This window comes from Typopeltis vanoorti, chromosome 7 (genome assembly GCF_054136105.1).
Source record: "Typopeltis vanoorti isolate ZY-2024b chromosome 7, IOZ_Tvanoo_1.0, whole genome shotgun sequence".
NCBI lineage: Eukaryota > Metazoa > Arthropoda > Arachnida > Uropygi > Thelyphonidae > Typopeltis > Typopeltis vanoorti.
The window spans coordinates 8,531,375-8,543,484 of record NC_143555.1 but is presented as its reverse complement, the minus strand read 5'-3'; the positions used below and the strand labels follow the sequence as shown (position 1 = coordinate 8,543,484).

General features: G+C 34.6%; 1 protein-coding gene across 1 annotated transcript in view; it reads left to right on the top strand.

Annotated features, from left to right (window-relative positions):
* LOC150104474 (uncharacterized) overlaps positions 1-12,110 on the top strand; it is a 291,911-nt gene that overhangs the window by 122,158 nt on the left and 157,643 nt on the right. The window contains exon 6 of the mRNA XM_090395559.1: positions 7,057-7,197. Within this exon, the coding sequence (XP_090251685.1) occupies positions 7,057-7,197 (141 nt within the window). The remainder of the gene's footprint in view (positions 1-7,056; positions 7,198-12,110) is intronic.

The window sequence follows — 12,110 nt, the reverse complement described above, 5'->3', positions numbered from 1 at the left end:
CATTTCTGATCTCCAAGCCATCCTCCAGTGGGGTTCAGATAACCTCGTCAATTTCAGTGCTAACAAAACTCAGTACTTACTTATTTTTCATAAAAAAAAAAGATGTGTTCATAACTTCCCTTACACCTACATGGAGTATACCAGGCCCCTTATAGTTGCAAACTGTCCTACTATGGCCAAACAGGTAGGACAGCTAGTATCAGGATATATGAACATAAGAACTATATCCAGTTCCACCAATATGGCTACACTCAGGACTTGCTGACTATGCTTTGGACAGCCGCCACAAAATATGCTGGAAGAAAGCCCTCTCTGCTACACTGCAGCAAGTATAAATATGAGAGATTATTCCTGGAATCAGCCTCAGCTCTAAAAAAAAACTCTCCATACCTCAACAAATTTGAATGCATGAGACTGCCCCAAATATGGGAAGCTTGCATTCTTAAAACATCAGAACCCAATTTAGCTCACTATGGGCATCTTTAGGACTCTAGGACTGACTTCAGTTGTTTTCTTCAGCAATATTTGTTTAGTATTAGTGCCTGCGTGCACATATTATGTTTATATTCCCTGAAGATGATAATGTAACATTACTGAAATGTAGGAAGTATTAAATTTTTTTAATTAATATTTTAGTGTACGTTATCTTTCCCTAAAGTCTGACAGTTAGGAATTACCAAGGTATAAGTTTATCTACAAGAAGGAGAGCAATTAGTCTTATTAATGTCCCATCTCTTACCAACTCACCTGCTCCCTCAAAATATATTTAAAAACTTAATAGATATATTCAACCAAGTAAACATATTTCAATTATTAATTTTTATTCCATGCTTATTAATATACTAAGTGGAGTATCATACATAGCTGATACTAATCAGTATCACTGCCTCTAAGACGGGGGTTCCCAACCCTATTCCCGTGGGCACCATGGCGCCCGTCGACCAATTTGTGTGTGCCTGCCGCTGTTCAACTGTGTGCCATATAGTTTGAAATAATCACGCAACAATTCATGGCATGCTATATGACGCATGCGTTAATGACACATGACAAGTATTAAACGCATACAATGTAAAGTAGACGCGCATTCGAAGTTCCAGTTTAAGAACTGGAATATCATCATATTCTCCTAATTATGAAGCACTGGCCAATGAAATGCAATGCCAAAGATCACACTAACTCAAAAAAAAAATAATAATAAATCGGTAACGCCTTTTTATTCCCGTATACGGGGAGTAGGCGAGGCCATTTAGCCCTATCTAACTTTTGGAGACTGAGTGGGCAGTTCAATCTCCACTGGTACCAATCAGAGATAGATGGACCAAGGCTATCACTAATTAAGCGGTACACAGTGAAGAGAGACGGCTCAAATGTGCCGCCATCTCGTGGTCCCTAACCCTAAATTATTAAATTTTTTTAATTAATATTTTAGTGTATGTTATCTTTCCCTAAAGTCTGACAGTTATGGATTACCAACGTATAAGTTTATCTACAAGAAGGAGAGCAATTAGTCTTATTAATGTCCCATCTCTTACCAACTCACCCGCTCCCTCAAAATATATTTAAAAACTTAATAGATATATTCAACCAAGTAAACATATTTCAATTATTAATTTTTATTCCATGCTTATTATTATACTAAGTGGAGTATCATACATAGCTGATACTAATCAGTATCACTGCCTCTAAGACGGGAGTTCCCAACCCTATTCCCGTGGGCACCATGGCGCCCGTCGACCAATTTGTGTGTGCCTGCCGCTGTTCAACTGTGTGCCATATAGTTTGAAATAATCACGCAACAATTCATGGCATGCTATATGACGCATGCGTTAATGACACATGACAAGTATTAAACGCATACAATGTAAAGTAGACGCGCATTCGAAGTTCCAGTTTAAGAACTGGAATATCATCATATTCTCCTAATTATGAAGCACTGGCCAATGAAATGCAATGCCAAAGATCACACTGACTTAAAAAAAAAAAATAATAAATCGACTAACGCCTTTTTATTCCCGTATATGGGGAGTAGGCGAGGCCATTTAGCCCTATCTAACTTTTGGAGACTGAGTGGGCAGTTCAATCTCCACTGGTACCAATCAGAGATAGATGGACCAAGGCTATCACTAATTAAGCGGTACACAGTGAAGAGAGACGGCTCAAATGTGCCGCCATCTCGTGGTCCCTAACCCTAACACAATATATTTAATGTCTGAAATAATGTGGGTTCTACGGTCGATTTTCTTGCGTTTACGGGACGAAAAACCCGAGTTTCCGGGAGGAAAAACCCGCTAGCCTGTGCCAGAGATTGACTAACTCGGGAACCGGTCAAAAAAAGGCTTAGAAAAATTTCCTCTAGTTGCCGACTAGACTCGAAACCAAGTCTTCCTTCGCGTTTACACAACACGGCCAAGCGCCGTGTTGTGTAAACGCCACATCCACTGAGCTGCATAGGCTCACACACTAACTTACATATATATATTTAAATTTTTATATAATGTAAACTTTTAAGTAATAAAACATTTGATTGTAATGTAATGTAAACTTTGTATGTATTCATTTAACAAAAGAATTCAAAAAATTTGCTTGAAAAATAGATGGTGCCCGTCGCCCTACCAGTATTTTAGAATGTGCTCTAGGAAACAAATAGGTTGGGAACCCCTGCTCTAAGAGATGGCTCAGATATGTTGACAACATATTTGCCATTTGGACCTGCAGCTGCCAAACTTTAAATACAGAGTGTCCCAAAATTCACGCAAGATTTAAATTTAGCGCCTTTTGTGCGGTATAGTGTTGCCAATGAGAAAAAAAAGACAGCGTGACAGCTGACAGTTCAGGGTTATTAAAAATGGAGCGCTACACAAAAGAACAACGCATTTTCATTGTTGAGCAATATTTAAAAAATAATGAAGGTTTGGCAGCTACAGTTCGCAATTTTCGTACAAAATATGGTCGGAATAGTGATTTAACTTCATCAACTGTGAAAAGATTAATTAAAAAATTCAAGGAAACTGGATCAATTAGTGATCTTATACACTCTGGCTGTCCTTCAACAAGTCGTTCAACAGAAAACATCGAAGCAGTTCGTGAGAGTGTTGCTGAGAGTCCAGGAACATCAATTGGGCACCGTGGTCTCGAATTGGGCATTTTGAGAAGCTCTCTACAGCGTATTCTCATGAAAGATTTGCATCTTTATGCTTACAAAGTTCAATTGACTAAGAACTGAAGCCTACTGACCACACACAGTGAAGAGAGTTCGTTGAATGGATTATGGAACAACAACAACAAGTGGATGCTTATTTTTTGAACAAAATCATCTTCAGCGACGAGGCTCATTTTCATCTTGATGTCGTTAATCGACAAAATTTTCGCATTTGGGTTTCAGAAAATCCACGAGTGATTGTTGAGAAACAAATGCATCCACAACGTGTCACTGTTTGGTGCGGATTTTGGGTTGGAGGCATCATTGGTCCATTCTTCTTAGAAAATGTGGCTGGTAAGGCAATAACAGTTAATGGTGCTCGCTATCAAAACATGATAATCCAGTTTTTTGTGCCTAAATTGCAAGATATGGATGTGGAAGATATGTGGTTTCAACAAGATGGTGCCACATGCCATACAGCCCGAGAAACAATTCAATTACTGCATGAGTCATTTCCTGGTGGTGTAATTTCTCGTTTTGGATCAGAATTGGCCGCCCAGATCATGTGACTTAACGCCGTTGGACTTTTTTCTTTGAGATTTTTTTGAAGTCCAAGGTTTATGCCAATAATCCCACGACCACCCACGCCTTGAAGGAGGATGAGCACTGTATCAATGAAATTCAGCCACATTTATGCAAAACGGTCATGGAAAATTTTGACAAAAGAGTGCGTATGTGCCAGCAAAGCCGTGGAGGTCATTTACCCGATATGCTATTCCATGCATAACCCTATACTGTATACTTTATGAATCAATAAGAAATTACAAATTTTAATTAAAAACATGTTTTCTCTATCAAAATTACTTCTTGCGTGAATTTTGGAACACCCTGTATATTCCTTTGTTTCAATATTGAAATACCATCAGCTGCTAAAAAGAGAGAGAGAGATCTTTAATGAAATGTGGAGAAATAAAGTTTTGCCCTGATGTGTAGAAACTAGACTTAAATTAAAAAGGTTTGCCAAAAATACACAAAACTAATCCACCACTGCAACTAATAGTTGAAAGAATTGACAAGTAGTTAGTTGGTAGATGATTTTCCCTCCTATATTTAAAAAAAAAAAAAATCACAATACTTCATAAAGAAAATTAAGAACATCACACTTCAGCAAAGATTTATTAGTTAGCTTTGACATAACTGCCGTTTACATGAATGTCCTTATCAGTGACATGATTGTTCTCCTACCGAACAGATTACCTCCTGATTCTGTTCTTGTACTTATGGTTATTTCATGTGGCAAAATGATTTCCACCTACAGAAAAGAAGGTATGGCCATGGAGTCACCACTCTTCTTCCTCCATAATTACACTCTTATGTGAAAGACTTTGAGCAATGAGCTTCAGATTCAGTGAGTCTAAAACCCTAACTTTGGCTCAGATATGTTGATAACATATTTGCTGTTTGGACCCACGGCTGCCAAACTTTAAATACATCCCTTTATTTCGATATTAGAATACCATGAGTTAGCTTAATAATAACAAACTATTAAAACAGAGGAAAACTTACATTAAAACTTATTAAATCATTAAAATGGTCAGCCTGGTTGGCTGAGTAGTTAGCATACCCGTTCTCCAGCCAACAGGTTGCAGATTCGAATCCTACCGTGGATATGGATGTTTGTGATTGTCTTTAGGTGGAAAATGGATTTCATCGCCCTGTGTAAGACCACCGCCCTGCTTATTGGAGGCATGAAATGACTGAAAAAAGTTCCATGTTTAGTCTCATGAGCAGGGTTTCCAGACTATGTGAAAATAAATTTTAAAAAATTACAAAAATAAATATAAAATTGATAAAAAAAAAAAAATCCTCAGGCAAATTTTTGCCTGCAAATTTTTGGCAAACTCTCCAGTCCAATTATATGTTTTAATGTAACTCCCTCATTTTTTACAGTTTGTTATTAAATACATTCCTGAGCTACCTAAGAAAACAGCACAAGCACATCTCAACCAAAATAAAATAATGTACTTCCTTTTCTAGACACATCTGTCATGTTTCCCTTCAGGCTGTCTTTTTTTCATAGTCTATTGTGAACCTAAACACACAAGACAATATATACACAAAGATTCACACCACCATCTAACACAAAAACTGGGTCATGAGCACCCTCAAACATAGTCCTAAAATTTTGCTCAGATGAACATGCTCTGAAGAAGCCTTTATAAAGAATGGATGGCTATAACAAAATAACAATTAACAAGATTCAAGTAATGCTACCAAAGATAAAACAGATTACATTAATGCCATATCCATTCAATACAGCAGAGGAATATCTGGAAAAAAAAAAAAAAATAGAACACTGCATAAATGCAATATTAAGGTAACATTCAAACTACCCATAAAATTAAAAAGCCTACTCAGTTTCTCTAAAGATGCCCTTCCCACCTTTCCTTTCAAGGGTTTACCCTACATAGGGGAAACATGATGCATAATTCCAATAAGAAAAGATGCCAACACATTAAATTTCTTCATTATTGTAAAAACAGGGCTTTCTTATCATACACTTCAAACATGCCACAGAATGGGAAGTTGCCTGGTCTGTTTGTTGCACCAAAACTCGGTGTGAAAGAAAATTGCAAAATGCCAATTCATCATCCCAATCTCAACAAGGATGATGGATTAGCGATTCCAAGAGTCTGAAAGACCCATCTGTAACCCATATAGCATTCAGGTGTAGAATAGAAGAGCAAGATGACTGAACTCTGAAACTTCCAAACAAACAGAAAACAGAACAGAAATATGAAAAAGAAACATTGCTTCAAGATATAACACAACTGTAAAAAATTTAATTAGTAACAATTGATGTAGTTTCACTCTTAATTTGTTATTTGTATTTTTATTATTATTTTGTATATAAATGTTTTAAATTTTACTGTTCTCCTTTTTCTTTCCCTCACCCCAGATGAGGGTAGATGGTTAATAAACCATTAGCTTACTAATGTGCATTGTAATGTAGCTTGTTATAGTTCATATATGAGATTGTGCTGAAAAGTTGTGATAATCATCATTTAGGAATTCAGATAGAACCATGTAACTTAGACATCATTCTACATATTTCCCAGGAAGTGTTATACACTTGTTACAATGCTTGCTGCATAATTTGCAATCCTCTGAGAAAAATGTTTTTCCCTTCTTCCACAAACTAATCCTCAGCTGCAGATATCATCTGTGGTAAATTTTGTTCCTTTCAAGTATTTCTTTAAATTTGGGAATAGGAGACTAAAGTCCTAATATGGCGCCATCTAGGTAAAAAAAAAAAAAAAAAAAACCTAGATGCTGCCATATTAGGACTTTAGTCTTGTGTTGCACGCTGCAATCACTTATACTGTCCCCACTGTTACACCAGATTGTGGTTGCCTTGCCTTTGTAACAAACTTTGTGTTCTGTGCTCTGAAGATGCTGGATATATTACCAGCGAAATATTAGCTTTTAAGTTAATAAATAGTTATTTTCTTAACCATCTGTGTTCTTTTTATACCGTGAAACCTATCATAACATGTCTGACGAACACATAAGCCTATCCACGCTTATCTATTGTGTTTAGTTCCTGCGTGCATGTCTCTTTATTGTAAGTTCCTTTTGAAGATGGCAACGTGACGTTGCTGAAATATCGGAAATATATTAAAGTTTATTTTTATGTATATTCTGTTGTACATTGTAATTTCCTTAAGTCATTTAGTAAACATGTATAACCAACGTCTAAGCCTTTCTATGAGATTTACATATTGTGCATGCATTATGTGTTATACTTTTTTTTCTTTATTAGCATTACTTATGCAATATGAGATCATTATACTTATTATGACATCAAAATATTTCTGGCTAATTTTAATAAAGTAATTCAATTTTGATTAAACTAGGCAATGTGGTATGGTTGGATGAAGCTAGTGCAGCTCGAGCTTTGCTAGGATTGAGTCGCCTTTTGATTGTCAGGCGCCATAGAAGAAATGAAGATAATACTCATAGTGAAACATTGCCAGATGATCCTGAAAGACATACCTGTAGGTTTTATATGGTATTTTTTGGTATATTTTTACACACACAGAATATTGCAGAAGACAAATTATATTCAAAATAAAACTTCATTATGTTCAAGTTAATTAGTGATAAATGTTTATTTTAAATTGTTTAAAGACTGTTTTGGACTTAATATGGTGGCCCAAAGTTTAAAACAGTCTCTAAACCATATTCTTGTTGCTCATAAACTCTTTAATTGTGACAATTTCTAATAATACAAGTTCCAAAGATCTTTGGCCACCTTTACATACAAAATTATAATCATAGAGTCATTACAAGTGAAATCATCAGGTGTCCGAAGCTACATAAATTTTTGATTTTTATGAACCATAATAAAGCTTAACATTATAACTAACATTAAGAGGAAAAAATACATTTATTAAACTCACTATAGAAGATGTGCTCTTTATATCTTCAGAGCACAATGATAAGTGACGGTCACACAGCACTAAATCAAGTAATTGTAGAAACTATTTAAATTGTAATTAACACCTAATGTCCTTACATAGTGCCTTCTATGGGTCAGATAACTGCAGAGTTAATGCAGAGCAGTCCATCTATTAGGTCTTAAAATGATAGTCTCCTAAATCTTTGGTAAATTAATGCAACCTTACTTTAAGTTGGGTAGATGCTGATGATCTCAGATGTAATTTTTATGATCTTCAAGGTACATGTTAACTGATCTACCAGTCTATCCAAAGTAGACTAACTTGCAGGCACACGAAGCTTTATACACTCTCAGATGTTCAAGAGGATGTAGTTCATCTTTAGAAGAACATATAAAATTAACTAGTTGAATGAAAGGTTTGAAAGTAGTAAAGATCATATCTGCATAGAACTTTGGCTATTTTTTCTGATGTACCCTTAACATAGGGAATGGGAGTGGTTTTGCTGTAATCCTGTGTGTTGGATGTAGGAGGGTGGAGGGGGATGCATATAATATTTTATCTATTTTATATGTGCTGTAGCCTTGGCTAAAAAAGTGTTGTGAAGTTTCCTTATCTCAGTTTCAAGGGCTGTCATTTGAATAAATAGTCCTGGCTCGGTGAGTAAGAGTTTAGAGGATTCCATACTGTTGGGAAAGGTGGTGGTGGTGGTGCAATTGTTTATGTAAATACCTACCAGGTATTTACATAAACAATTGAGTGGATTTTCTGTAGACAGAGAAGAATAATGAGCCAATTAGAAAGTCATGTCAATAGTGTATTCTAAGAAGAGGAGAGTATTGTTACTTTGTATTTCTATTGTGAAGTTTATTTTTCAGATGTTGACTGTTGAAGATGTGCAAAAATGTATCTAATGTGTCTCAACCATGAGACCAAACAGCAAACACATCATCAACATAGCACAGCCAAACTATTGATTTAAGTGTGGCTATGTTGAGAGCTTGGTTTTCAAAATGCTCCATATAGAAGTCTTACAGAGAGAGAGAGAGAGTGGGGAGAGAGGAACCCATACCAGTCCCATATCTAGCAGCTTGTATATTTTCCCTTTCCACAGGAAATAACCTGCATGTATGGTGAATCTGAATAATTAAGTTATTTCAGGGAGGTTGTGGCTTAATAAGGTCAAGAGCCTCTGTCAAAGGTATATTAGTGAAAAGCGAGGCAGTATCAAAACTTAGTATGATGTCAGAGTTAATTTTTCTATTAATGGTTTAAAGTGTAAAGAATTTTTAATAGATGAGGGAGAATTGCCTGTAAGAGAGGAAAGTGATTTGAAGAGATTTTCATGAAAGCAAGCTAATTGTTACTTTATTGTTTAGATGGAAGAATTTTTTAGATTTTTCCTACTGCCCTATACATATTAATTCAGTAGACACAAAGAATTTTTATATTTTTTGGAGGGTTTTAAAAGTAATCACCCTTATTTCCAGATTGTCTGATTTCTGATTTTTTTTTTTTTTTAATTGCCATTTTAGTGTCCAAGGTGTGTACTATTTGATTTCTTATTTGCATTTTCAGAACAAATCGTGAATGAATTGCTTTAGTTGTTCCACGTGTTTATTTTCCCTCATTTTGTACTCTATCCTATATGCTATAGGTTTCAGTCCACAATTCTGCTTTGCTTGTGTGTTTTATATATGTAATGGAATACATATGGTCAAAATCACCTTGATTTTGAAAACTTTTGCAAAAAGTTCGCAAAAATTTATTAACTGTTGATATTGAAGGCTCAAAAAAGTTATTTGTGGAACCGAATAAAAATTTGAAATTTTTGAGAGATACTGTTAATAAGTAGCTATAAAGCAAAATTAGTCATGTTCTGTTATTTTCATCCCTTCAGCCTAGACAACCTTTCGAAAATTAAGTAAACCACATTTTTATTGTTGCATCTTTCAATATTTAGTACATCTACTTGTCAAGACTTAATTTTTTTAGAAACTCACAAGTGGTGTGAAGGAAGTGAATTACATGTTGAGAGTTTTTCATATCACCAGCATAATGTAAAAAGTACAATAAAACATTTTAAAAAAAGTTAAATTTTTTAAAACATTTATACCAGTATGAGCAAACAAAATTTGCGCCTGAAAATATCTTTAGGACTGTGATAAGGTAGTACAACACCAGGAAACTCGTAGCAAAGGTGGACCAAGCTAACATCACTCCTATCTCAGTATCTCCCATAATGCAGAACACATCTTTATACATATCTGCAAGGAGATGTGTTTTGCATTATGAGAGTCATGGTGCAAAACTAGGTAATAAAACTAATTTACTACTTAAAGGTTATGTTATACTACAAATGGTTTGCAACAATCCAGATGAAAAAAATTTTCCACATACTTCTTATAGCGATATGCAAGGCTCCAGAAATACCACTTAAATCTACTGTCACAAAAAAGTTTTACTTGCCCATAGTATGACTTGTGTTAAAAGGTGTGTTTATGTATAGTTATTTTTTTCTTTTTTCCCAGCATGTTACATGCAATTTCTCATCCACTGTCTGCTAACCAATTACTAGTCTTCCATAACAAGAAGAACTTGTTCATTACACACTCTCATCTATTAAAGTATACTGCAGCTGAGTTTTGAGAGGAATTGTGTAAAGGAATGCTTCTTTCAATTGTTATGTATGCATCTCATATAATGGATGAGTTTCTCTTCATTTGAAATAAATAAAGAAGCATCTAGAAGAAGACTCACTGATGAAGTCTTTAATTAATTTTTATTTAACTACATCAGCAGTAACTGACAAATATTTTACATTCATGTCATTTTGATACTGTTCTTCTACTGGGCATATAAATTTTTGAAGTCAATAAATGGTTTATTCAATTTAGTTTTATAATAGGCTGCATTAAAAAGGCACTTCAGGTGTTCAAACATTTTACAATCCATCTTTCTTTGGAAATCACCAGAGGTATATTTCCTGGTTGATTTCTGACCAAATCTGTATCACAACATTTTGTTGTGGAAATTGAAGTCTTATGAAACCTAAATGTCTCCACTTTAAAAGGGTCTTGAAAACCATGTAGAATCTAGTTTCTGCTAGCAGTTCCAGGAAATTTTTCTGTACATTACAGAATGCAACTTTGTCTTTGTAGTACAATAACCACTTGAATTACTTGAGCTATTTATTTTGAAAGCATGTCTTGATTGTTTTTAGTTGACACAACAGAAGATTTTAGTATATTCTGGTCTTGTACCTTTGTCTTCTGGTTTGCACTTCACAAAACTAAAAGGTGTAGTTTGCATTTCTTGTCTATAACAAAGGGTGAATTTATATAAATTATCCATAAAATAATTCAGTAGGAAAGACAAATAAGTTTATCAAAACTATAGAAAACGGTCGACACTTGCAACGGAACTAAGACTAACTTTTCACAATGTATTGTCAATAATGTTATCTGGTCTCTGATTCATCTTTGCAAGATAATTGTGATTTTACATAATGCTATTAAAAAGCCTTTTCGTTATGTACGTTCAAATAGTACATAACTAGACTAAGCTAATTCATGTTGTAAACTGTGAAAATAAGTTTACATTATAACTGTGTTAAAGAGAGTGTTGGGAGAATTTCAGTTAGCAGTGAAACAAATGAAAATCAGTCTTGTGAAATTAATTTTTTTGTTTAATGATATCTCTGACTTTTATGAGAATGGTGACTGACTTGCATGTTATGCAGAATAAAGAGTTTGAGAATACTTGTCTATTTATTTTAAAACAAATCTGCTGACACAGGGTAGTGTTCAGTTTATAACAGAATGAGAGATAAATAGTGCCACCTGTTGTGATAGATAACAATTACTTAACATTTCAGAAACAGCCGCTGGGTATCTTTGAGAATATCTTCACAGGGACAGTCTGCAAAGGGATTAACTGATTAAATTGATTACATAAGATGTTATTTCTTGGTTGAAAATAAAACTTCTTTATTGCATTTAATGTAGGTCGCCCATGGTGACCTACATTAAATGCAATAAACTGATATATATAAACTGATAGTGAATGAGTTGATGTTTTAAAATTTAAAAAAAAAGTATAAATTATATGAAGAAATAACTGGTAATTAGTTTACGGAATTAACAACGCATATAAAGTATATTAATTAAAGGTAACTTTAATGAATAACTTCTATATTTCGGCAACGTCACATTGCCATCTTCAGGAACATAAAGATATGGTATGTGCACGCAGGCACTAACAAAGCAAATGAGGAAGAAAGAAAGAAAAAAATAATATTGTTCCTAAAGTCCTAATTGTGTGCCCTCTTGTGGGCTAATTTGGTAGTCTTGGCAGTTGGGCTGAAGTTCTCATAATGAAAGTCTCCCAAATTTGGGGTAGTTTCATGCACCCAAATTTGTTGAGGTTAGGAACGTTTTTTAGAGCTGCTGAAGATTCTTTGAATAATCTTTCGTATTTAAACTTGCTGCGATGAATTATTTTTGTTTTCT